The sequence below is a fragment of the Phacochoerus africanus genome, chromosome 8, assembly GCF_016906955.1.
Source record: "Phacochoerus africanus isolate WHEZ1 chromosome 8, ROS_Pafr_v1, whole genome shotgun sequence".
NCBI lineage: Eukaryota > Metazoa > Chordata > Mammalia > Artiodactyla > Suidae > Phacochoerus > Phacochoerus africanus.
The window spans coordinates 167,920,577-167,946,566 of record NC_062551.1 but is presented as its reverse complement, the minus strand read 5'-3'; the positions used below and the strand labels follow the sequence as shown (position 1 = coordinate 167,946,566).

Here is a 25,990-nt window from a genome sequence, read left to right as displayed (position 1 = left end):
CGCGTGGGGCTTTCGCGCTCCCGATGCTGCGCCAGGGCTTCCGGGCGAGGAGCCGACGCGGCCGAGCCTTTGCCCTTCGCGAGGTCGGGGTCCCCCGCGCCTCGGCCTCGTCCGCCAGCGGCCCGGCGGCTGCTGTTTCTGCTCGCGCAGCCTCTTCCTTTGCCTCCGCCTCTAGCCTTCGCGGCGCCCTCCACTCCCAGCTCCTCCGACCCAGACGCCCCCGCCCGGTCCCCCGGCTGCCTCTCGCTGCTGCGGCCTCCCTTCCGCCTGGGCCTGCAGGCAGCCCTCTCTCCCAGGGATGCAGCCTCCTCACTGGGCTTGTCCCCTGGCAATCTCCTTTGTCGGGAAGCCCCCGCGAAGCCTTGGCTTATGCTGAGAGACCCCCTTTGTCCGTGCCACAGTTTTGAAGACGTTCCAGCCCCCACCCCAGACTTTGTCCCCCCCCATCCTCAGCCACCCGACAGCCGCTTGTTCAGCACAGCACTTGCCCCGCTGCCTTCCCTGTCCCTACGCACCTCTGCCTCCTACCAGACGCGTGGCTTCCAGAGGTGCGCTCTGCCCCCCGAACACACAGGCCTGGCGGAGAGAAGGCCTTCACAGGCGAACTGGTTGGTAAACAGAAGGTCGTAAGCGTTGGGTGGATGCTGGGTGTGTGGAAGGGTCCGGGCTGTCAAGAGTTCGTTTGAGGTGGTTTATCACAGGACACGCGGGACAGGCTTTGAGGGATTTGGTACCGGGAGAGGATCTCAGGCAAGCGCCAGAATGTTCTGTTAATTTAACACAGCAATCACTGAACACCTTCTGTCGTCAGGCCTCTTGCCCGGCAATGGGGACCGCGATGGGCCCTCGAGTTACCTCCCCTACAGCAGAGGAGGAAGGCCAGGTAGGCGCTCCCAGATCAGAGTGCCCGTGCCCGTGGCCCGCGGAGAGCAGGAGATGTGGCAGTGCAGAGGCGGCGCACCTCCAGGCCTGAGGGGGGGTGTCAGGGTTCCCAAAGAGGACCACCCCGGCAAGAGCGGGGCAGAGGAGGGGTTCCATGCGCGATGGAGGCGGGGGCGAGCGTTGAGCAGGGCTTTGTCACGAAGGGTTTGCCCACCAAGTGAAGGAGGTGGACCTCATCCTGAGAGCACGGGGGGGGGGGGGGGGGGGGGGGGGGGCGGCGATGGCCTCCAAGGAGCCAGGGAGCGACATGAACTGGTCCTGCAGCCACTGCTGTGCAGAGCCTCGGCTCTGACCCCCTCCTCTGAGAAGCCTGTTCCGAGCCCCCTGACCAGGGGGCCCTTCTGTGTTCCCTTAGCAGCCTCCTCAGTCACTTTGCTTTGCAGGGCTCCCTGCCGCTGCTAGACTGAGCTTTCTGAGAGAGAAGACCAGGCCTTAATCTTCTGTGTGTCCCAAGTCCAAGCGTTTGCTGAATCAATGGATTGTTCCTTTTTTCTCTGAATGTCTACAGCCCTAACTCTCAGGTCCACAGGCGTTCACACCTGGGCCTGTGCATTATGCTGCGAGTGGCTTTGAACTGAGAAGGAGGAGGCCTGGTTCCAATCCTGGCTCCACCATTTACTGGGACAAGTTACTTAACTGTCCTGAAACCTCAGTTTCCCCGTCTCTCAGATGAGTTACCCCCATGAACAGTCTGCAAGTCTCCACATGCATGCATGAGTCTTGGTGTCCTGAACAGACTCTAAGTTGCATGAAGGCAGGGCTCAGGGCTTCCCCCAGCACCTTGTTCAGGCTGAGCTTACAGCGGATTCAACGATCAATCAGTACTCCCGATTACACAGGAAAGAACACTTCAGGTGAAGCTGGAAGTCTTTTTCTGCCACTTCTTATGTGACCGTGAGCAAGATTCTTCCCCTCTCTGGGTCTTCTTTGACCTCAAAAGTGATAGAGGAAGTACTTTGTGAATGAAAGAGATAATTTAGTAGACAATTTGTTGAACATTAATGAAAAAAACTGAAGTAGTATAGATGGGGTGTGTCTAGTAATTGGTGGACAAGTTCCAGGCACCTGCTGACTGCCTCCTAGAGTCAGAGGTGCTAGGGTGCTGCTCTCCCAGGCAGCAGTGGGCTAGGCTGGAACACAGTGTTTGGTCTTGCTGCGGTCAGCCTTGAGACTCAGGACAGGCAAGGAGAGAAGGGTTGATGGGGAGGGGTATATGCACCCAGCCCTTCGCCCCCCACGCCTCTCAGATTTCTCTGGCCAGCAGTGCTTCCTGTCTTAGGTTTTGTGGGGACCTGGTCTGACAAGATCTCAGGAGTCCCATTGGCTTTGGCCATGCGGCTCCTGATACCTCTTGGCAAATGAAGCTGGTCTGTGGGAGCAGTAAGCTCCACTGTGCTGCCTGATCAACTAACGCTGAGTCCCAAACTCCCCGTGTAGCCCCTTCTCAACCTCTGCCATTTTGGCGGCAGAGTGTTTATGGGGATGGACCATGATTTCTCCAGCTCCTACCTAGTCCAGAAGGGCCTAGGCTCCGCAGAGGGGCTGCAGGGAGGCAGAGTCTCAGCTTCCTCACCTCTAAAAGGAACGGAGATTAAATGAGAACACAGACGTGAAAGCACCTTGAAACCTGTGTATTTTACTCAAGTTCAGGATTGTGCCATTTGTGGGTAGTAAGTTTACAACCAGTGGGGCCTCCCTGTTTCCGAGCGTGCTGGGGCTGCTTCTCCAGAAGAAAGTTTCACACCCAGTGTGTGTGTGTAAGGAGTGCACGTATTTGGTCTTGGAGTGAGAACAGACACAGAGGGACTGTGCAAATGGGCCGGGCCAGCTGCTTTCTTGTCGCTTAGGGAGGCCGGGGCAGGCCGCCCCTGCCTGTGGAGGCCGAAGCTGCCCACCCAGGCTGGCCGTCTGAGCTCCCGCAAGACCGCTGCCCCACAGACCTCCTGCTGCTGAGATTATGCTCTGGGCGAAAGAGGCACCCGATTTGGAAGCAAACCGGCAAGATTAGGGTTTTCCTCAGCCTGTCTGCGCTCTCAGCTCAGAGCCCCATCTCGCAGGGCATTAGTTCCTCATTCGCGAAACGGGAGAAACCTGCCTCCGTCTCCCAGTCGTGGGATCGGAAGGGGGAGCGCGGCGAAGGTGCCTTGTGAACGAGCCCGTGCTGGCCGTGCCCATTTCTCTCTTTTCATCGCTTCCCTTTTTGGTGCTGGGCCTGCTGTGGGGCTTGTCCGAGCCAGCCCTGTCCTTCCGAGGGCCTGAGTGTGGCCTGCAGGACACAGGCTGAACCTGTGGCCAGTCCTCTGTGCTTCCCTCCTGTCCGGTAGCCTCGCTCCCCCAGGCCACTCCTGGGGGTGAGGGGGTTACCCCTTCCCAGTGTTTTTGGCTCACCCCGAAGTATTAAAAATACTTGGTAAATTTTCTTTTTTTAAGAGGACTCATTTATGAGAGCGGCCTCTGTGACAAAAGGCTCCTGGGGGTGCCGGGAGGGTCAGCACTTGGACGGGAGGCAGCCTGTGCTGGGGGGCAGGGGTGCGGTCAGAGGGGAGCCGTGGTTGTGCTGGTTCCCTCGCTTTGCTGTGGACCTTTCCCAGGCGCTCATCTTCAGCCCCCCTCTTCCCTCCCGGGCTTCCTCCTCCGTCTGCTTCCCGCCGCCCTCACTCCAGCCAGTGAAACAGTGGTGGGAGGGTGCAGTTCTGGGGTGAGGTCTAGGGAAACAAGAACTACCGGACCCCTGGGAGCCTCTTTGGGGGCCCTTGGACCTTGGTAACCCCTCGCCCCTCTCCCCTGGGCTCCAGGTCAGTGCAGCCGTTTCTTCCTGACCAAAGATCAGAGCCGCCCCCAGATGAATGACTTTTCCTGGAAGGATGTTGCCAATGCCTTGTCCCTGGCCAACATGGTCCTGGGGCTCTTCTCCATCTTCTGCAGCTTCTGCAAGTAGGTCTGGGGCCCAGCAGGCTCTTAGCCAAGAGCGGGAGCCAAGGGCCTGAGGGCAGAGGGAGGGGTCTAGAGAGGCAGGCATCGGGCATACAGATCAGCTGGGGGCAGGAGGGAGTGCAGTGGGTTGGGAGTCAAGGGGCCAGCATCCCAGCCTCCCTGCGCCCGCCAGCCTGATGCGTGCCCTCGACTGGGACTCATTCTGAGCCTCGGTTCCTCCGTCTTTAAAACAAGATCACACTGTTACCTCTGTGGTCCCTTCCGACTGTGGCAAAATCCAGACTGATCTCTCTGAGAAAATCAAGAGGTTCTGTTCTGGTGGCCTTTGTCCAATCTGGGGGTAGGCAGCGGTACCATTCAATCTTTTTGATTCTTAAGTTAGAGCATATGATCTGGCAGAATACTTGAAATTAGCACTGTGCTAGAAACTCTGAGACATGTATATGGGCCCTCCCAAAAGTTGTAAGCAAATTATGTTTATGTAAACTGAGTCATATTTCAATGCCTTTGGGAAATCAGCTCGTTAAGATAAGTCCATTTTTTTTCCCCCTTTTTTTGGCTGCCACGTGGCATATGGAGTTCCTGGGCCAGGGATCAGATCTGAGCCAGCGTTGTAACCTGCGCCACAACTGTGGCAATGCTGGATCCTTTAGCCCACTGTGCTGGGCTGGGGGTTGAACCTGTGTCCTGGTGCTACAGAGATGCCACAGATCCTGTTGCACTACAGCAGGAACTCTAAGACAAGTCCTTTATAATGCAAATAGTATCCTCCTAATCTGTTTGATTATTTTTAAGTTTTGTTTTTTAAGTTTGATTTTTTTATAACCATTAGCAAGTGACTTCTCTGGATCTGTTTCTCATCCATAAGACAAGATGAGATAATTCTGGCCAAAAAACACATGAAAAGATGTTCAACATCACTCCTCATTAGAGAAATGCACATCAAAACCACTCGGAGGTACCACCTTCCACCAGCCAGATGGCCATCATCCAAAAGTCTACAAACAGTAAGTGCTAGAGAGGGTGTGGAGAAAAAGGAACCCTAGTACACTGTTGGTGGGATTGTAAATTGGTGCAACCACTGTGGAAAACATACGGAGATTCCTCAGAAAACTAAAACTAGAACTCCCATTTGATCCAGCAATCCCACTCCTGGGCATTTATCCAGAGAAAACCACGACTCGCAAAGACACATGTACTCCGATGTTCATTGCAGCACTATGTGCAATAGCCGAGACATGGAAACAACCTAAATGTCCATCGACAGAGGAGTGGATCCAGAAGATGTGGTCCATACACACCATGGAGTATTACTCAGCCATTAAAAGGAACAAAATACCGGCATTTTTAACAATGTGGATGGACCGAGAAATTATCAGGCTAAGTGAAGTCCATCGGACAATGAGACACCAGCATCAAATGCTGTCACTGACACGTGGAATCTGAAAAGGACACCATGAACTTCTTTGCAGAGCAGAACTGTGTGGAACTGTCTCCTTCGCTCAAGCTAATCTTGGAGTGTAGTTTTTTTGCCATGATGTGGGCCCAAATCCCTCTAGACACATAGTTATGAGTCTAAACAAAGAAATAGGAAGGTTGTTTGGGGGCGGCTGAGGTTTGTGGCCAGGTTTTCTCTTTGCTTCTGCTGGGCCGCCCATGCCTTGCAGTCAGGGTGGCTGTTTGGGTATGTCCTCCTGGGGCAGGTTGGCCAAGACTGTGGTAGTTGCTGTCAGAGGGGTCTGGGCGCATGTGCTGGAAAGAAACATAAAAGTCTTTGGATGTAGAGTCTGAATGACATCTTGGAAATCATTCAAAGCATCAAAATACATGAGACAAAAACTGGTAGAGGAGTTCCCTGTGGCCTAGTGGGTTAAGGACCTGGTGTTGTCACTGCTGTGTCTTGGGTCATGGCTATGGCATAGGTTCAGTCCCTGCCCCCAGGAACTTTCACATGCTGTGGGTGCAGCCATAAAAAATAAAACAAACAAAAAAACCAGGTAGAGCTAAAGCAGAAATTGATGAATCTGTTATCACATTTGGCTATTTCTATACCTTCTGTCAGTAGCCGATGATCCAGCAGAAAACCAATAAGGATGTAGTTGAATTGAACAGCACCATCAATTCCCTGGGTCGAGTTGATATTTATAGAACACGTCATCCAACCGTAGCAGAGTACACAGTCTTTCCAAGTTCACCAAGATAGACCACATGCTGGTCTATAAGATACACCTTAACGAATTTAAAAGAATAGAAGTCATACAAAGCATGCTCTCAGACCACATAGAGTTAAACTAGAAACTAGTAACAGAAAGATAACCAGAAAATCCCCAAATCTGTGGTTAAACTACTTTTAAATAATACATGGGTTAGAAAGAGAGGTCTCAAGAGAAACTAAAACATATTTTGAACCAATCGTGAAAACGTATCAAAATTTGTGAGATGCAGTGAATGCAGTACTTAAGAGGAAATGTCTAGTGTTCAATGCATATATCAGGAAGGAGATATGCTCTGCAAAAGACTGCACCAAGAGAACCAAAAGAAGCCACAGACTGGGAGAAAATATTTGCAAAAGATACATCTGATAAAGAACTACAGTCCAGGAATTCCCGTTGTGGCTCAGTGGTAACGAACCCAACTCGTATCCATGAGGATGCAGCTTTGATCCCTGGCCTTGCTCAGTGGGTTGGGGATCCAGTGTTGCAGTGAGCTGTGGTGTAGGTCACGGGCATGGCTTGGATCTGGCATTGCTGTGGCTGTGGTGTAGGCCGGCACCTACAGCTCTGATTCAACCTCTAGCCTGGGAACCTCCATATACTGCAGGTGCAACCCACATACAAAGCTTAAAGCTCATCAATAAGAAAACAAACCAATTTAAAAAGGGCCAAAGGCCTTAACAGATACCTCACCAAAGATACACAGGGGGCATTTAAGCATATGAAGAGATACTCAACATCACATGTCGTCAGGGAAATGCAGCCTAAACCCCAATGAGATTTCACGTCACATCTCTGAGAATGGCCAGGACACTGACAACAGCAAATGCTGCCAAGGATGCAGAGCAACAGGAACCCTCACTCATTTCCAGGGGGTGCAGAGCGGTGCAGCCCCTTTGGAAGACAGTTTGGTGGTTTCCTGCAAAACTAAACATACCCTTACCGCATCATCCAGCAGTCACACTCCTGGGCATTTATCCAAATGAATTGAAAACTGTGTCCAAAACCTATACATGGATGTTTATGATGTTTTGCGCATAACTGCCCAAACTTGGAAGCAACCAAGATGTTTAGTAGATGATGGATAAATAAATAAATTGTGGTACATCCAGACAATGGGATATCATTTACGGTGTTAACAAGAAATGAGCTATCAAGCCCAAAGGAGACCTTAAATACATATTATTATGTGATAGAAGCCAAAAAACAAAAAAGGGCTGCATATTATATGACTCCAACTATGTGATGTTTTGGAAAAGCAAATATGGAGGAAGTACGTCTCCACAAACATGGAGACAATAAAAAGACCAGTGGTTGCCAGCGGGGCGGATGTAGACAGAGCACAGAGGGGTTTTAGGGCCGTGAAAATCCTCCGTATGTCATTATGCTTTTGTCCCAAACTGTAGAACATACAACCCAAGAGTGAACCCTCAGATAAGCTGTGGACTTTGAGTGATGACCTGGTGTCCGTGTAGGTTCATTCTTGGTGTGTACCGAGAGCCGGAAATGTGCCATCCTGGTGAGCATTGCTGATAACGAGAGAGGCTATGCGTGTGTGAAGACAAGTGTATATGGCAAATCTTTGCTCTTTCCTCTCAATTTTGTTGTTAACCTACAACTTCCCGAAAAGATAAAGTCTTAGAAAAAAACTGAACAGCAAGGTCTAAAATCAATTGTGTAAGCGTCCACCTTAGGGAACTCAAAAAAGAAGCGCAGATTAAATCCATAGTAAGTAAGCGGAAGGAAAGAAATGATGAAAATTGGAGAGGAAATCAAAGATAAGAAATCAATAAAGAAAAATCAATGAGGCGTGCCTGCGGTCATGTAATGGGATCCGTGGCATTTCTGGAGGCCAGGGTGTAATGTTTGATCCCAGCCTGGCACAGAGGGTAAGAATGTGGCATTGCGGCAGCTGCAGTGTATGTGGAAGCTGTGGCTCGGCAGTGAGCCCTGGCCCTGGAAATTCCATGTGCCCCAGGGCAGAAAAAGAAAGAAAAAAGAAGGAAAGAAAGAAAAAAGAAAGACAATCACTTAAACACAAACCTGGCGCTTCTTCATCATCTTCTTCTTTTTTTTTTGAGTAGTGGTGATATAATATGATTTCCTTTTATTTAAAACTGGAAACTTGTCTTGGAGTTCCCATTGTGGCTCAGCAAAAACACACCCAACTAGTATCCATGAGGATGCATGTGAGTTCGATCCCTGGTCTCGCTCAGCAGGTTAAAGGTCTGGCACTGCCACCAGTTGTGTAGGTTGTAGACATGGCTCAGATCTGGCATTGCTGTGGCTGTGGTGGTAGGCTACAGCTGTAGCTACGATTCAACCCCCAGCCTGGAAACTTCCATATGCTGCACCTGTGGCCCTAAAAACAAAACAAAACAAAACAAAACAAAACCAAAACCTGGAAACCTGTCACGTTAGAAGTTCCTAGTGGATACATTGTCAAAATAGCTAATCAAGATATGGCTCTTTGAAAAGATCAATACAATTGATAAACATCCAGGCACACTAACCAAGGAAAAGAGAGAAGACACAAACCACCAATGTCAGAAATGAAAGCGGAGGAATCATTACGTGGACATTAAAGCTCCGATAAAGGAATAGTGTGAACAACTCTGCCCACAAATTTGACAGCCTAGATGAAACCTTAGAGCTTTGATAAGCCGCCAAAAGTCACGCTAGGAGAAATAGAGAATCTGACTAGGCCTATATCTGCAATAAAAATCACTTGGCACAAACTCCTCACTTTGCAGATGGAGGAAGAGGGGCTTGTAGATGTATCTGAGAATTCGCCATACGACGGTGGCAGAGGCTGGGCCAGGACCCAGGACCCAGGGCCCCCCTGGCATTGAATATGCCTGGAATTTAGGGTTGGAAGGGGCCTTAGTAATTACCTTGGGGGTTCAGAGCACCCCTTTAAGACCGGAAGGGGTGTAGGGTGTGCGAGGGAGCATGTGCGAGTGTGTGTGTGTTATGTACAGCAGTGTCTGTCAGGGCGTGCGTGTGTGGAACGTGTAAGGTTGTGTGTGCGTGTGTGTGTGTGTGTGTGTGCGTGTGCTGGTGCAGGAAGCCTATGGGTGTACTGGGGATGGGAGGCCAGTGGAGCCTATGAAAGAGCCACCCTGTTTGGCCTGCTGACCTGCGCTTTAGAAAATCCTCCTGTGCCTCCTGGATGCTTTTGATCAGCTTTCTGTTAGACACGGCTGTCAGAGCAGTGACCAGACACCTCAGCATCTGCTCCAAATCGGGTGAGTCCAGGCCTCAGACTCCTAGTCCCCGACCCCGGGAGCGTCTGTTCGGGTCAGCTCCTCCACCCGCTAACATCCAACAGGCTTTCGTCATCCTGCTCCCAAGCCTGAGCGCAGCAGAAGCAGCCCTGGACAGGAGTCTGTGAGCCCCACACTCCAGGCCTGGCTCCTCTGCTGGTCCACTTGTTGGTCTCTGGCCGTCCTCGTCCTGGCTTCCAGTTTTCGCATCTGCCCTGCCTCCCTCTTCAGGGCCGATCTAGGAGTGGGAGTGGTGTTTGTGGTAGTGGGGAAGGGGGCGAGGAGAAAAATTACTCTAAGCAGAGCAGCTGGCTTAAAATATGATAAAATATTTCCATGTAAGACTGCTTGAAAAAAGGGTTCCATAGCTTATCAGTTCCAGTTGTGGAGTTCTTTTCTGGTGCAGCAGCTTAGGGATCTGGCGGTGGTACTGCAGTGGCTTGGGTTGCTACTGTGCCGCAGGTTCGATCCCTGGCCTGGGAACTTCCACGTGCCATGGGTGTGGCCAAATAAAATTGTTGACAGCTGTGGTCCAGCCCTGGCTGGTTAAGGGTGGGAAAACTAAGACCGAGACGGGGAAAGACTTCCTAAGGCCACAGGGTCAGTTTGAGCCAGAGCCAGAAGGAGAACCTGGTCTTGGATCAATAGACCACCCCGGGGAGCAGCTGTCGCCCCCTGGGCCCTCAGGGCTCTGGCAAGCGGGACCCTGCTTGTCACCACGCCAGCTCTCCCACCAGAGGGGACCGCGTACGAGACATCGGAGTGTAAGTTCTTCTAACCTTGGCCTCTTCTGGAGCAGGAGCTGAGCTGAACGACTTCGCTGTCTTCACCACCTTTGGCCTGGCCTCAGCCCTGCTCCTCGGCGTGGATGGGCCTCTGAACGGGCTCCTGGCTGCCATCTATGTGTTAGCGATTTCTTTTCGCCTCTGTTTCTATTCGACTGGTGAGTGGAAGCCGGCTTTATGGCTCAAGCTAGGGAGCCGTGGAGGGGAGGGGCTGTCAGATGCCAGGAGCCTGGGGTGCAGTAATCGACCCCTCTCCTGCCTCTTGTGAGACCTCTCCCTTCCTTTCCCCGCCCCAGGCCCGCTGGAGGCCGCGGGCTGCACTGGCAGAGCCCCGGACCAGGCGGCAGGAGGCCTCGGTTCTTGACCTGCTGGTGCCTTTTTCTTGTTGTGTGACCTTTGGACGGAGCACATGGGTTCACAGACTCTAGAACGTGGGAGCACACTCTAGTGTCCCCCAAACAGAGGGAGAAGCTGAGCTCTGGTGCGGGTAGCTGCCTTGCCCAGGAGCACAACTCAAGGGGTCGCAGATGCAGACAGGACGATCTCAGAGCCCTTCCACAGAGGCTTCCTAGGAGCCAGGGCCCAGGCTTGGTCCCAAGAGCCTGCTTTACCTTGGGGGGCACCCCACACATCACCTCCGAGTGCTTCACAGCCGGCCGTTGCCCTGGGATGAAGGGGAGATTCAAAATGTGGGGCGGGAAGGTCCCAAAGATGGGTCCCCAAGGCCCAGTCCCGTGGCTGCCTTAGAGCGGGGGAAGCAGCGACACCCTCCTCTCTTTCCCTGGCAGGCACTCCCTTCACACACAAGGGTCTACCCTGCTCCTACGCCTCCTGTGTTTTGGCCTCCACCTCCCTCCTGACCAAAGGCAACACGTTCATCCTCTCTTGCATGGCCTCACTCATGATCCTCTTCATGATGGACCAGAGCTACTACCCACACGACGAAATCCTGGAGTCTGAAAGCTGGAAAAAAATGGTCTACCTGGGAGGTGAGTGACAGTGCTGCTCTCCAGTGGCACCAGCGACTGTTTCCTGTCACTGCTGCTCATAGCCACGCTGTCCCCTGCCCCGGAGCTCCCTGGCCCTCTCACCCTGCTTTTCTTTCCGCATAGACCTTACCATCACCTGACGCGTATTCACCTGTTTATTCCCTAAACCTGCCCCCCCGCAGGACTCTCTCTCCTCTGTCCTGTGATCCTTGTACACGGGACGTGCCAGTCGCAAAGCAGACGCCCAGGGAATGTCTGTTGGACGTTACTAAGTTCAGGGGGAATTTGGGGAATACCTACCAGATGCCAGGTCCTTGGATCAAGTTAGTGAACTAGACAGACCCTCGCTGCCTCAGGACTTACAGTCAGTGCAACATGGGAGAGAGACACCGAAAAGACCGTGGCAGAAATGACTAAAGATACAGAGTTTTGATGTCTTGTGAAACTCTAGGGCGCTCTCAGAAGGCGCCAGAGGGCGACCTGATTGCCTGGCCTGCCTCTCAGGTGGGACAGAGTCCTGGGGGACGGGACATTTAAATGTGATGCGGATGAAAGTGGCCAAAAGAAGAAACTCCAGTTATAAGATAAGGTCTGGGCGTGAAACGTGCCGCACGGGAGCTGCAGTTATAACAGCACCGTATTATCTCTGACAGTTGCTGAGAGAGTAGATCTTAAAAGTTCCCACCACGAGAAAAAAGATCTAACTATATGAGGTGATGTGGGTGTTACCTGAATTTATGGTGGTTGTCGTGTTGCAGTATATATGCAAACACCACTGCTGTTACGCCTCGGACTAGGACAATGTCGCATGTCGATGATATCCCAATAAAACTGGAAAAAAACAAAAGATACACGAAATCTGCAAGATGATTAGCCAAGTGATTGGAGAGTTGGTTCAGAAAAGGAAACAGAAGTTCACGTTTTGAAGCCAGAAGGAGCTGGACCTGCTGAGAGGGCTGGTGACAGACTGAGGCCAGTGAAACGGGGCAGAGACTTTATCCCAGAGGCAAATGGGAAGCCTCTGAAGGGATTTCTGAGCAACCTTTTTTTTTTTTTTTTTTGCTTTTTGGGGCCACGCCCACGGCATATGGGGGTTCCCAGGCTAGGGGTCAAATGGGAGCTGCCAGCCTCCGCCCCAGCTCCAGCAACATCAGAGCTGAGCTGCATCTGCGACCTACACCCCAGCTCGTGGCCGTACTGTGTCCGTAATCCACTGAGTGAGGCCAGGGATGGAAGCCTGACCTCACGCGGCCCAGCTGGACTCGTTTCTGCCGCGCCTCGGTGGGAACCCCCTGAGCGACAATTTTAGAGGATCACTGTGATGACTGTCACGTAGAGACCCGACCACAGCAGACTGAGACTGGGAGCAGGAACACCGGCTCTTCGTCGGATGAGGGTGATGGAGGAGACGCAGAAATCCGACACGTGTGGGAAGTGGAACTGGGCCACCGAGGAAGCAGGATCCGGCCCCGAGCGGACTGGCCACACGGGGCCCAGCAGGTGCTCCCCGAGTTTTCCTTGACTGGGGCTTTCTTCGCAGACCATCCATTTTTTCTTCTTTCGAAATGGGCTCGGGTCCACAAGACAAACGTCTACGGGATGCTCCGTTTCTGCCTTTACTCCCTGCCTCCAGGGTCCTGGTTCCCACCCTGGCCCAGCCCTTTCGGTTCACACCCGTTCTTCTGCCGCATTAGCACCAGCAACCCCGTTCGCGTTCTAGACACAGGCTCCTGGGTCTCAGATGGTGGAGGCAGAATGGGGTGAGAAGAGTCTAGGTTTGGAGCTAAACAAAATTCAAGTTCTAACTCCAGCACATTGAGTTGATTACCTGGCTACAGTTTTCTTCATCTTCATCTATAAAAGAGACGAATAATCCATGCCTTACAGATTTTTTTTCTCCCTAGGGCCGCACCTGCGGCATATGGAGGTTCCCAGGCCACGGGTCAAATCGGAGCTGAAGCTGCCAGCCTCACAATGCAGGATTCAAGTCATGTCTTTGAGCTACACCACAGCTCACAGCAACACCAGATCTTTAGCCTACTGAGCGGGGGCCAGGGATTGAACCCACATCCTCACGGACACCAGTTGGATTCGTTTCTGCTGAGCCATGATGGCAACTCCCCTTGCAGGGTTCTTGAGATTGAATGAGATGACATATGTAAGTCCTCTGGCCCAGATGGGTTCTGCAAGTGGAAGTTTCTAGCCCCCTTCTTCCCTCCACCTGCCCTTCTCTTATCCCACAGCAGCAGTATCCCCCACGATGTCCTTTGCTCCTGCAGACACCGCCGATTTGAGTCTGTAGCCTCCTTGCATCGTCTGTGCCGCGTGAGTAAAGGAGGGAACGGCACCTCACAGACTTGACGCCAGTCGGTACTGCAGCCCTGCTGGAGAGGTTTCAAAATACCTGCTGTGGGTAGTCCTGTGACCTGGACTGCAGCCGGTCCCCTTTCAGACTGATGTCCCTTCTTCCCCACGGGGCTTTGTACGTCTGAGAAGCTGGCCTGTTGGCTACCCAGACCTTTTTCCAAGACAGCTCTTGTTTAAACTCTCATCTCATTGACTCAGCAGATCAATGACTGTTGTCAAGCTGCAGTGTTCCAAAGTTCCAGCCCCTTCCTGTCACTGCTTCCTAGCCCCAGCAGCCATCTCCTGTCAGATCCCACGTTCCCACTTCTCTCGAGGAACACGGGGCGGTCGCTCCCATGGAAATGCCACGGAATACGCTCCTCCTGAGCTTTCTGAGGCAGAGAAAGTGTCGGATTTTAAGAATCAGGCCGACATGGGATTGAATCAGGATCTCACATGGTTGTACCTCCTGTTTCCTTCTCTGAAAAATAGGCTGAGTTTTAAATCACTGGGTAATGGTGAAGTGTACAAAAAATAATGCGTGTACCACGTCCAGTAGAACATCTAGCGCGAGGTAGATCCTGCACAAATGTTGGTGCCCTTTTGCCTTTTGGTGGGGAATCTGAATCTGAGATTCGAATTGCGTTGGGATCCCTCAGTGCCCCTCCCAGGTTCAATGATTCTCTAGAAGGACTTGCAGGATAGTCATACTTAGAGCTAAGATTTATTTTACAACAAAAGGATACAAAGCAAAATCAGCCAAGGGAGGAGTTCCCATTGTGGTGCAGTGGAAACAAATCCGACCAGGAACCCTGAGGTTACAGGTTCGATCCCTGGCCTCCCTCAGTGGGTTAAGGATCTGCCTTTGCTGTGCTGTGGCGTAGGCCGGTTACACCCCTAGCCTGGGAACCTCCATATGCCGGGGGTGCGGCCCTAAAAAGCAAAAAAAAAAAAAAAAAATCAGCCACAGGCCAGTTGGTGGGGTAAAGCCCGGAGGGAACTGAGTGCAAGCTTCCAAGTGCCCTCTCCCGGTGGAGCCGTGCAGGACACGCAAGTCTCTAGCACTGAATTGTGACACACCTTGTGAAGGTCTGCCTGCCTACTGGGGAGCTCTTTAGAGACTCAGTGCTGAAGGTGTTTTTAGGGGCTGGACACTCAGGTCCCCTCTGCCTAGTGTTTACCAAAACTCCAGACTCCCCCAGAAGGAAATCGGTGTTGCATGAACTACCTGGCTTGTGTAAGCAGTCTCTGTGCGGTGAACCACTCCTCGCAGTTTTATCAGCGCAGGGAGCTCTAACTTGCGTTTCCGGGCCCCAGGCCCACCCCGCAAGCTGGCCTTTCTTAGGATGGCAGACATGCTCAACCTGCAGCAATTATGACTATAGTTTTCTTTTTTTTCTAACAAGAGATCTGGGCAAGTCAAATGTATTCTTGGCTAAGACGAATCTGAATTTGACAAATGGAACCTGAGATTGCATTGGATTATAATTACCTAGTTATATCCATAGACAGACTTGGTAAAGCGGGCTCGTGCGTCATTGGTTTGAGTGTCAGGCACTGCGGGTAAAAGGAGGGATGGGATGGGACAGTAGGGGCAGAAACACGCACCAGGCAGCTTCATAAAAACTGAGTGTTCGCCTTGTCTTCTTCCAGGTGTCGTCATGCTGCTTTTGTCTCCACTCTCGCTAACTGCTTTTTACTGCCTGACGTGGTCGCTCTCCTACATCTTCTTTCCAGACGCTCTGTGGGGCGAGGCAGCCTGTCTCCGGCTAGAGCACCTAGAGCACGGGAGATACTAAGGAGCCCCACCCCCGGTCTCTGCGGGGCTTCTGCCGGCATGTTGGGCCAGGCCTTGCCTTACCCTTACTAAAAACACCTTTCCTCGTCCCTGTGTTGTGCATGAGCTCGATACATGTGGCCTTGAACCAGAGCAACCCACAGTAGGCCAGCAGCCTCTATTCTTCCTCTTTATTCAGGGTTCTGAATCCCTTGGGGACAATTTTTTTTTTTTTTTTTTTGACAATAGTTGTTGATGACATACAGAACAGAATTTTTTCCAAGCTAAACCTGGGCTGGGTTTGAGTTCCAGTGCTGTTACCAGATGGGTGAACTTGTGCACTAAGGTTAATCCCTTGGAAGCGAGGGAAACTGCAGAATCGGTAGAGCCTCTGCCTCGGCCCTGCCTGGATGTAATTACTGCAGTGGTGAGGTGGGGCTTATTAATGCAGTTCTTAAATTTGCAGATTCTGTCTCTGTAGAGTGGAGCTGGTTGGTAGCAGGATAATCATGTCGCCCAATTTCTGCAGAGGATTTTGTAACTGGAAATTCTGTATTTCCACAATCAAAGCTTCTGCCTTTGCTTTGTTTGGAGTAGACACACTGACGTCTTGAGGGCATCATTTGGTTCCAGGATCTTCTTATGTGTTTTTCCCTAAGCTCTAAAATACTCAACTACTGATACTCAAAGGGCCCTTCATGTTCTAAAATCCAACTTCAATGGAAGTAAACAGAATTGTATGCAACCCTAAAGCTGCACCTCACAAAGAACTCAGGCCCCCTGAAAGCCATGCCCCTGGCATTGCCTCTGGGCTGTCCACCCCCGGTGGGACACCAGAGGACGACTGGCTGCTTCCACTCCTTCCTCAACTAGGGTACCTGAGCACCTTGACCTCAGGTCTAACTTCTTGAAGTTTGCAGAACCATGTATATGGCAAATACTGCATTAGATCTAAAATGAGATGTAAAACATGAAAGTCCAATGCTATGGTTTGGCTCTACGGGAAAGACAGCACTCTCCTTTTCTTCACTGCGTTCCGGTCATATTTCTGTTATACCATTTATGTTTTTCATGGTTAGATGCATATGTCTGTGTGCCGCTAGATTTTAAGCTCCTTCAGTTTACATTTCATATTTTTGCTGACGGCCACAGTGCCTGGCACTCAAAAAAGTTCCCTTTGTAGGAGTTCCCGTCGTGGCGCAGTGGTTAACGAATCCGACTGGGAACCATGAGGTTGCGGGTTCGATCTCTGCCCTTGCTCCGTGGGTTAAGGATCCGGCGTTGCCGTGAGCTGTGGTGTAGATTGCAGACGCGGCTCGGATCCCTCGTTGCTGTGGCTCTGGCGTAGGCCGGTGGCTACAGCTCTGATTAGACCCCTAGCCTGGGAACCTCCATATGCCTCGGGAGCGGCCCAAGAAATGGCAAAAGGACAAAAAAAAAAAAGTTCCCTTTGTAGATGAACTCACTTGGCTGTGCATCCTAGTGAGTTATCTGCAGAGTTACCATATTAAGTAAGAATCTCACCGTACACCTGGACTCGGACATTTCAGGGTGCCGTCTTTCAGTGCTGAACCCGCATTTCACTGACGCTGTCGGTCATCAAAATATCCTAGGAAATCCTGCTGGAGAACTGCCTGCACAGAAGCCGCGAGTGGCTCCCCGGTACAGTGCCCAGATCCAGGAGGGGCTTTACAGACATTTTACTCTGAACCAACCAAATTTCGCTGGAAAGTCTAGTGTTTAATATCAGCCAATGATGTCCTCTTCTTAAACCAAAAACCACATCAGCGATCAGATTTGGCCTCAAATGACTTCTGGCTATTTCTAGAACTTGAACTACATTCAAAGGAAAAAGATGCAATTCTGAAAGAGGATTTCCATGTCCGTTTTGAGCCACAGCAAGCAGAGCGAAAATAAATTTGTAGACTCCCAAGAGGACTGCTTGGAAAGGGAAAATGCGCCTTTGATTGTGTAAACTGTGCCTTGTTTATAACAGCAATAATCACGTCACACTGCCTCAAATGAAAGTTTAGTTTCGGTTAGAGATGAGGACAGTCACAGGTCAGCCGAGAGCCTCTTGACGTGGCAGAGTGAAAGGAGGGCTGCGCTTCTGTGCTGATCATTCAGAGTCTCACTGCCTTGGTCAGGAGCAAAAATGAAAACAGAACTGAAATGAACATGGTCTAAAATAAAATGAGTAAATAAACTATTTCAACTATAATAGGACAAATGGGAAGGCCGAGATTAAAAAAATATATATATATATATATACACATCTCAGAGGCGATCCCTCTCTGGCACAGTGAGTTAAGAATCCGGCATTGTCTCTGTGGCAGCGTGGGTTGGATCCCCAGCCCAGTGCAGTGGGTTAAGGATCTGGTGTTGCCATGGCTATGGTGTAGGTTGCAGCTGTGGCTCAAATATGAGCAACTTCCATATGCCGTGGGTGCAGCCAAAACAACAACAACAACAAATACACACACACACACACACACACACTTCTCAGAGTTCCCTGGTGGTACAGCAGGTTGGGGATCTGGCACTGTTTCTACCGTGGCTTGGTTTATTGCTGTGGCTTGGATTTGATAACCTGGCCTGGAGCGTCCACTTGCCATGGGCATGGCATATATATATATTTGATACCTGGCCTGGAACGTCTGTATACTTCAAGCATCTTTTCTGATGCCAGTGGTATGAAACTAAAAATCAGCTACAAGAAGAAATGTGGAAAAAATAATAAATATGTGGAGAGTGAACAACATGCTACTGAACAACTATTGAGTCAACAAAGAAATCAGGGGAGAAATAAAAAATTCCCTGAAGACAAAGAAAATGAAATTTTGACATACCACAATCTGTGGGATGTGGCAAAAGCAATACTCTGAGGGAAGTTTATAGCAATACAGGCCTACCTTCAGAAACAAGAGTAGTTCACTGGTGGCCTAGTAGGTTAAGGATCTGGCATTGTCACTGCTGTGGCGTGTGTCTGATCCCTGGCCTTGGGACTGCACGCCAAAAACAAACAAACATCAACCCAATAATCTAACCTTATATCTGAAGGAATTAGAAAAAGAAGGGCAAATAAAACCCAAACTCAGTTAAAGGAAGGAAGGATTAAAGATCAGATAAGAAATAAATGAAGTAGAGACTAAAAAGACAATAATAAAAGATCAATGAAACTAAGAGCTGGTTCTTTCGAAAGGTAAACAAAATTGACAGACCATTAGCTAGACTCACTAAGAAAAAAGGGCAAAGGTGCTAATAAACTCAAATGAAAAAGGAGAAGTAAGAACAGATATCAAAGAAATGCAAAGGCTTTTAAGAGAATATCATGATCAATTATACATCAATTGGACAATGTAGAAGAAATGGACAGATTCTTAGAATCATACAATCTTCCAAGAGCAAGTCATGAAGAAATAGAAGATCTGAATAGACGGATCACCAGTACAGAGATTGAAACAGTAATCAGAAACCTTCCCCAAAACAAAAGTCGAGGACCAGATGGCTTCACAGGTGAGTCCTAGCAAACATTCAAAGAGGAATTAATATCTGTCCTTCTCAAACGATTTCAAAAAAATTGAAGAGGAGGGAATGCTTCCTATTTTACAAGGCCCGCATCACCCTAATCCCAAGCCCAGATGAAGAAAATTACAGGCCAATATCACTACTGGACACAGACACAAAAATCCTCAACAAAGTATTGGCACAACAAATACAACACATTAAAAAGCTCATATACCATACTAAGTGGCATCTACCCCAGGGATGCAAGGATGGTTCACCATCTACGAGTCAATCAGTGGGACACACCACACTTACCAAGATGAAGAACAAAACCCCTATGATTATCTTAATGGATGCAGAAAAGCATTCGGCAAGATTCACCATCCACTTATGATGGCAACTCTCGATAAGGTGGGTACCGAAGGAACGCACCTCAGCACACTAAAGTCCACATGTGACAAACGCACAGCTAACATTATGCTCGATGGTGAAGAAACCAAAGCTGGAACGAAAGCTTCATGGAGCTCCCTGGTGGCCTAGCAGCTTAAGAATCCAGTGTTGCCACTGCTGTGGCTCGGACCACCGCCGTGGTGTGGGTTGAATGGGGATTTCTCAGTTTTGTGTCTCGGAGCAATGGGGTGTTGGGGTGAGTTGTCATCATAAAACTAAGGAAATGATGTAGTATTCGAGAAAGAGCACCCTCTGGGGGGTCTGACCCTTAGGTGGGGACTGCTTATGTTAGCCCTGGATATAGTTCATCCTAGAGAAGCACTCTAGTAGCAAACTGTGGGTGGTTATGAAACCACTTTAATAAATTATGACCGGCTTTTCTTTTTAAAGAAATAATAGAACAGATTTTACAGTTTCACATGTGGTAAGGATTGTTTAATGAAACTATGTGTTTTTTGGGGGGGCCACACCATGGCATGCAGAAGTTCCTGGGCCAAATAGTGTTGGCTCTTGTGCCCTCTCTGAGTGATCTGCCTCGTGTCCACGCACGTTCTGCTTCTAGGCCTGGGAAACCAGCCCCAAGATGAAAAACCAAAAGTGCCTCACTCCTCTCACCCTGCTGGTGCCAGCCTGCTGCGAGCTGTCCGCATTCACAGGGTGACACAAATCCGAGCTTTAAGCCTCTAAGCCTGAGTAGCGGCTCATCGAGCAGCGGAGTCACATATTAACACCTGCGTGGCTGAAAGCAGGGTCTGGAGAGCTTTAGCCCCAGGAAGAGTGAAAGCCGGAAACAGTCCCATTCTTTCTTTTCTACTCCCTCCTGAAGGAGAGAGGGTTCCTTCTGCTCACCTCAACTTTTCCTACCTATTACTGTTTTTTTTTTTTTGCTTTTTAGGGCCACACCCGTGGGGCACATGGAGGTTGCCAGGCCAGGGGTCGAATCAGAGCTACAGCTGCCGGCCTACACCACAGCCACAGCAACACAGGATCCGAGCCAAGTCTGCGACCTACATCACAGCTCAGGGCAACGCCGGATCCCCAACCCACTGAGCAAGGCCAGGGATCGAACCCGCAACCCCACGGTTCCTAGTCGGATTTGTTTCCGCTGCGCCATGACGGGAACTCCTTATTAACTTTTTTTTGACTCCACTTTCTGTGGTTAGGCACCCCCAAACTAAAGCATGAGCAAGTAAACATTTCACTCATATTTTATTTGTATTTTTTGGAGAAAATTTACAGTTTCACAAGAAACACTGATTTTTTTTTCCCAAACAATAGAAAAGGTTAAAAAAAAAAATCTGTCGTCTTAGAAGAATAGAAGAAGTCTCTTCAGCAAGCAATGGGCCAATTCAGATGGGAGAAACCGGTGAAGCAGAAGTTACCCAGAGGAAGTTCAGATTTACCCAGTTTGAGGAATACACACGTCTCCTTGTCGAGTTGTGTAAGGCTCCACGTGGGCCGTCTCAGCTCAAAACTGGCAACACACTCACAAACAAAGCCTCCAGGGTCCCACCTCATGTGAACACAGGGGCGGCTCACTCTCCAGGAGGCTGCATCTGTTTACAGAACTCGTCAAACTGCTGCTGTTCCAGCTCTGTCATGACTCTGTTGAGGGCATAGATCTGAAGGGAGAATAAGCCATGTTAGCAATGGGGGCAGCTGCTCAGCGTCTCCTCACACTCAAGAGGCTGTGTCATCTGAAAACGCCAGAACTGCATCCGTAAGACAGGGGCACTGATAAAGGACGAGGAGAGGTGGCCATTAACGCCACTGAGGAATCAGGGAAGAAGCAGTGACCCCGGTGGCTTGATCTGGCCTTGAAAGCGTCGGTAGGCTCTGACCAGGGGGAGAAGGCACATGACACATGATGGAGACAGTACAGGATTAGTTCCGGAAACTTCACGTTTGCTAGTATGGAAGATATAGAGCGGGGGTTTGGGGAGCTGAAGAAAGCGAGCCAAGCACGTGAGGACCTTAAACGCCACGCGGAGCAATCTGGACTTTCCCCGGCCGACCCCGGAGAGCCGGCCAGACAAGTGCGCAGGGAAGCAGCGCGACTGTATCTGCGCTTTGGCAAAGATAACTGGGGACCCTGCGAGGCTGGAGTCGGGCAGGAGAGCGTCTAGGCGCTCGGGAGACATGTGTCACAACGGCCCAGGGAGGAGGCAGCGGGGACACGACCAGGGTTAGCAGAGGGGGGGGGAGGAAAACTGCAAGAGACATTCCGGGTGAAAGGCCGGATGGCCACGCTGTTGCCACTCGGCAGTGATTAGTCAACCACCCAAGAACCAGAAATAACACTTCCACATCTGTATAAAAGCAAAAAAAAAAAAAAAAAAAAAAGACTGGCTGTGTTTGCATACAGGGGATGACACTTGAGTAATCGAAAAGAAGAGAGACCAACAGAAAATGCTCAATAAGAGCAGATGAACAGAAAATACAAAGAAAGAGCAGAAATGAATGACACAGCAGCCAAGTGCGTAACAGAAGGACCCACCAAAACATCACGCCGGCCTTTGAAACGAGATGGTTTTCACTCAAGAAAACCCCGCAAACCCCCGAGACGGGTAGAGATGAGAGGGGAGGAGGCACAACCATCATCAGAATCAAAAAGAAGACAGAAGTACTGATATAACAAGGGTTAAAACGAAACCTATGACCTCTGCGTCCCTAACTTTGAAACCTTAAAAGATGTAAATTCCTACAGAGAGTCCACGGTCCAAACTGACTAGATGGAAAGCGTGAATAATCCCATACTTCCCATTTTTATAACTGATTATAAACTTTAAGAAAAATTGAATTTCACAGTCACGAAAAACAAGGCGAATGAGTCTCAAGACATCATAATGCTGACGGTTGAGATGGGCACGTTTTATGCACACTCTATGATGAAAACAAATTTGAATAGTTAAGAGACACTGAGCAAGGAGAGCCAGCCACAGAACATGATAATAGAAAGTTCAGAAACATGCCATGCAATATTACCTAGACGTACACAAAGAAACAGCAAAGCAGTAAATTAATTCAGGATAGCAAGGGAGTGAAGAGCATACAATTAAGGAACAAAGATACTGCTAGTGGGAAGGTTGGGGACATGACCCCACGTCCGAGGAGCTTCTAAGCCTCGGATCCTGTTCGATTTCTGTAGTTGGGTGGTAGGTGCCAGAGTGTTTGTTTTATTCATTCTCTTCAAGTGCACATACACATGTGATGCTTAGTATATACATCTATAAAGCAGAGAAAGAAGAGACTCAGAATGGGTCGGGGTCCAAGGCAAAGAGTGAAAGACTTTCCAGAAGGAAAGGCGCCACCAAATGCTGCCTCAGCTGCCAAATGGGCCTCTGTTCCCATTTGCCTTTCCCGTCACAGCTCGCTCCGTGGAATGCGGCATCTTTGCAGAACTGAATGGAAACTGTGCCTCTTCCTCCCCACAAGGGCTCCTGCCACATTCCTATCTTGGGAAATTACATTCCAGGCAACACAGATAACACAGCAAGGCAGCTGCAGGGCCAAGCAGGAGGCAGGCAGGAAGGTCAGGAGACCTGTTCAGACGGCGCTCCTGCCCTTCAGTTCCTCACTCCCCAGGCTTTCTGCTCACAGCCCTTCACCTTAAAAGACAATAACACCTTCCTCTCACCAAGGCATGTGCATCCTATCTCCCTTCCTTTTTCCAGGAAGGATGCATCAAGGTCAAAGTGGGAGCAATGATAACACGCCCTGGTGTGAGGATTACACGGGGCCCTTGTGCAGGCGGGCCCTGGGCCCAGCGCATCAGAGGAACTCAACAAGTGCCAGCTGCTGCAACAGTACAAGTCCACCATGGCATCTCAGAAGTCCGTCTGATTCGACTTCGCATCCACACAACAAAAGCACAGTGACTGCTGACAACAGTCGCTGCCGTTTTCAAGTGCTTTCTCTGGGCACCGTGCTAAGTGCTTTGCATGGAACGTTTCTGTTCCTTACAGCAGTCGTGTGCCTCATTTCACTCTGGAGGAACCGAAGAACTGCAGTTCCGGGGGGCTGAGGATCTCACCCAAGGTGACCCGGGAAGAACTAACATTTACAGAGGAGCTGGGATTTGAAGTCAGACAGGTGAGTGTAACCAGGGAACCTCCCTGGCAGGGGGTCAATAAGCACATGAGCAAAGCCCTCAACCCTCAGTGCGGCCGTGGAACGAGGGACAGCGGCCCAGGGCGGTTTCTCACAGCGGGCTTTCTACCTTTCACCCAAGCGCCAGGCAGTAAAAACCACCTGGGGGCCTGGACCCAGGTGGAGGTGAAGAAAAGAGGGGACCAAGCTGTTAGAACCCGGTTAGACGCCCTGCCCCAATCCAGAGGCAGGTTTCAGTTTATGGATCAACTTCGAACACACTATCACGTTCGCTTATTGTGTTTATGTCTGTCTCCCCACTGGATGCAAGCAGGGGCTGACTCGTCTCTGCCTGGTCCACTCATGCAGCTCAGGTTCCTGCAGCAGTGCCTGGCATGTAGCAACAGCTCAGTATTGTGAGTGAACGGATTCGATGAACAAAAATTGAAAGTCTGACAACCCGTAAGCATTGGAAAGGAAGTGGGGAATGAGAACTCTTACACTGCTAATGTGCGTGCAGACTTGTACAGTCTCTCTGGAAAGCAATTTGGCAACACCTAGTAAATTAGCAAATGTACCCCATAATTCTACTTAAATACGAAGATAAAATATTCATGGAAACAGTCAAGTTGCTGTGTGAGTGCAGCCTGAACAAAGGAACAGAGTGGGGAGAGCAGAGCTTGGGCGTCTGCTGCTTTATTTTCGCAACTACTCTCCAGACCAAATCCAGGCCGTCTGTCCTACGGTGTCTGACGCTTTCGGTCTCTCACTCCCTTGCGAGACCCTCCCTTACAGGTCCCTTCTCTTTCCCCTTTCTTCCTTCCTCAGGTTCTCACCGCAAAAGCTCTGCTTCGTCTGGAGACTACCTGGCCGAGGTACTGACCCTTGGCGTGTGACTCTGGGCTGCCCCCCACCGTCTGGACCTCAGTGATCTCCTTTGGGAAACCTGGGAAGACACCCGTTCTGCCTGGAGGCAGGCAGGGCTCCCCGTCACAGACCTCTCTCCATTCCAGCATCCCCTCCCGCAGACTGCAGGTGTACAGGTGCGCCTTTCTCTCACCTCTGCTCTCTGTCTTTGCTTCAGCTCCTGCTGGGCTGATTTCTGCTTGGCCTTCTCAACTCTGCTGACGGGCTCTTTAACTTTGGACTTTTCTTTACGTGCAGGCGGATCCATGACTCGGCTTCGCAATACTTCTTAGCTCTCACCTGGATGGTGCAGAAGGAGGCCGATCTAAAAACAACCCCCCCAAACAAAACAAAAAAAACCCTCTAAAAAACAAAACAACAACAGCCAGAAAGAACGAACGAACTGCCCATTAGTTAACTTACTGCTCGCTTAACTAATGCCCTACCTCAGCCCCTTCCTTTGGCAGGGGCGGCAGAGGGAACCCAGGGGAGAAGGGGCACCGCATTGGAGGAGTTAAGACGGGAGCTCCACGGCCACCATCTCGCTGGGCGTCCCTAGGCAAATCTCCTCCCCACTCTGAGCCTTGATTTTCTGTCTGCAAAATGGAGCAAGTCCATTGCCTGGCCCCTTCCGAGAGCTGCTCCCAAGAGTGAGGACCGAATTAGAAGGGCCCCGAGGACCGGTTCACACGCTCGCGCCCTGCATCCCGCGTGGGGCTGCCAGAATGGGGAAGCCTCCGCGGCCCAGAGGGATGGGCCAGCCCAGGTCTCCAAGCGGGGCCGCGAGGAGGCCCATCCCCGCGCGGTCGCCGGCTCTCAGGCCAGAGCCGCCCCACCGCTGCCCTCCCAGACGGGGACCGCCCGCTCTGCCCGCCGGGCCCGCCCTCTGCCGCCGCCCCGCCGGGGCCCAAGCCCGGCCCCAGGGGAGCTCTCCCTCCTGCCGCCGCCCTTGCGGGGTGCAAAATGGCGGCGGGGGCGGGCGGCGCTCGGTGATCTGCGCCTCCCTCCACGGCCTCGGGACGCGGGCCCCGCCGCGCCGCGCGCAAGGCCCCACGCGGGAACCCTCGCCTCCCGCTACCTTGGGGCCTGGAGTCCGAGCCTGCCGCGCCTCTGACGGGGCGGGGCCGCGGCCGGGCCGGGGCGGGGCCGGGGGCGGGGCCGGGGCGGGGCGCGGGCCGGCCTGGCGAGGCCCCGCCCCAGGGAAGGCTGCGCGTGCGCAGAGAGCGTGCTGGGCTTCCCGCTGGGGCGCGGGACGAGGGTGGGCGGGAGCAAGAAAACCTTTTCCCGGGAGTATTTCCTGGGACAGCCGCTAGTCTTGGAAGCGTGACATCTGCGTCCTGGGACTGGAATTGTAACTCTCTGGGGCTGAGTTTTCAGTTCGAAGAGTAGCCTTGGTGATTGCCGCCTTCTTGATTCGGAAGCTCGCTGGGAGGATGGTGAGATCCTGTTCGCCACAGTGCTTTGAAAAAGGGGATTGCGGCAGAAGTACAAATGGCCAATATAAACAGAGAGAAACGTTCAGGTTCACCGAAAATCGGTAACTTTACAACTGCAGTTCTATAACTTTACAGTAATTTTAGCTGGTTTTTACTTTTCCCTTATTAGATTATTTAGGACTGGAGGAAATGTACTTTGACAGCAGAAATCTTGTTCAGTCTAGAAATAATAACACCACCAATAACTACCTCTCTTCTGGGATTCTATTCCAGGCACTGTTCTTAGAGCTTCACATTAACTCATGCACTCCTCAAATAAATATGTATAATAATATACTATGGGAGTTGCC

General features: G+C 51.0%; 3 protein-coding genes across 12 annotated transcripts in view; 2 read left to right on the top strand and 1 right to left on the bottom strand.

The window, feature by feature from the left end:
* The first annotated feature begins 1,166 nt into the window (after window positions 1-1,166).
* On the top strand, window positions 1,167-24,429 carry TMEM269 (transmembrane protein 269). 6 transcript variants are annotated; one of them, XR_007136210.1, is made up of 6 exons: window positions 1,167-3,876; window positions 9,240-9,337; window positions 10,155-10,298; window positions 10,929-11,129; window positions 22,884-23,301; window positions 24,127-24,201. XR_007136210.1 is itself a non-coding variant. In XM_047789458.1 (5 exons), the coding sequence occupies exons 1-5, from the start codon at window positions 3,785-3,787 to the stop codon at window positions 24,192-24,194; spliced, it is 603 nt and encodes a 200-aa protein (XP_047645414.1). In that variant the 5' UTR covers window positions 1,167-3,784; the 3' UTR covers window positions 24,195-24,429. The 6 variants fall into 6 exon arrangements, 4 of the variants coding, with proteins under 4 accessions (XP_047645414.1, XP_047645412.1, XP_047645413.1 ...); XM_047789458.1 differs by lacking the exon at window positions 22,884-23,301 and having other exon boundaries at window positions 24,127-24,429; XM_047789456.1 differs by having other exon boundaries at window positions 22,884-24,267.
* SVBP (small vasohibin binding protein) lies at window positions 20,402-25,364 on the bottom strand. 4 transcript variants are annotated; one of them, XM_047789460.1, is made up of 3 exons: window positions 25,283-25,364; window positions 24,359-24,529; window positions 20,402-20,831 (listed from the first exon to the last, which is right to left on the bottom strand). In XM_047789460.1, exons 2-3 carry the CDS (start codon window positions 24,470-24,472, stop codon window positions 20,745-20,747), a joined length of 201 nt encoding a protein of 66 aa, XP_047645416.1. In that variant the 5' UTR covers window positions 24,473-24,529; window positions 25,283-25,364; the 3' UTR covers window positions 20,402-20,744. The 4 variants fall into 4 exon arrangements, with proteins under 4 accessions (XP_047645416.1, XP_047645418.1, XP_047645417.1 ...); XM_047789462.1 differs by having other exon boundaries at window positions 24,359-24,504; window positions 25,283-25,359; XM_047789461.1 differs by lacking the exon at window positions 25,283-25,364 and adding an exon at window positions 24,651-25,070.
* The window catches only part of ERMAP (erythroblast membrane associated protein (Scianna blood group)), a 32,226-nt gene continuing 30,516 nt past the window's right edge, over window positions 24,281-25,990 (top strand). For both annotated transcript variants that reach the window (XM_047789455.1, XM_047789454.1), the window contains exon 1: window positions 24,281-24,341. The gene's annotated coding sequence lies outside the window, so the exon portion shown is untranslated. The remainder of the gene's footprint in view (window positions 24,342-25,990) is intronic.

Coding starts and splice junctions, on each gene's coding strand:
- TMEM269 (XM_047789456.1), top strand. CDS start 3,785: ATGAATGACTTTTCCTGGAAGGATGTTGCCAATGCCTTGTCCCTGGCC. Junction 10,299..10,928: donor CCTCTGTTTCTATTCGACTG/GTGAGTGGAAGC, acceptor TTTCCCTGGCAG/GCACTCCCTTCACACACAAG. Junction 11,130..22,883: donor AAAAATGGTCTACCTGGGAG/GTGAGTGACAGT, acceptor TCCTTTTTCCAG/GAAGGATGCATCAAGGTCAA.
- SVBP (XM_047789460.1), bottom strand. CDS start 24,472: ATGGATCCGCCTGCACGTAAAGAAAAGTCCAAAGTTAAAGAGCCCGTC. Junction 20,832..24,358: donor AGCAAAGACAGAGAGCAGAG/GTGAGAGAAAGG, acceptor TTCTCCCTTCAG/ATCTATGCCCTCAACAGAGT.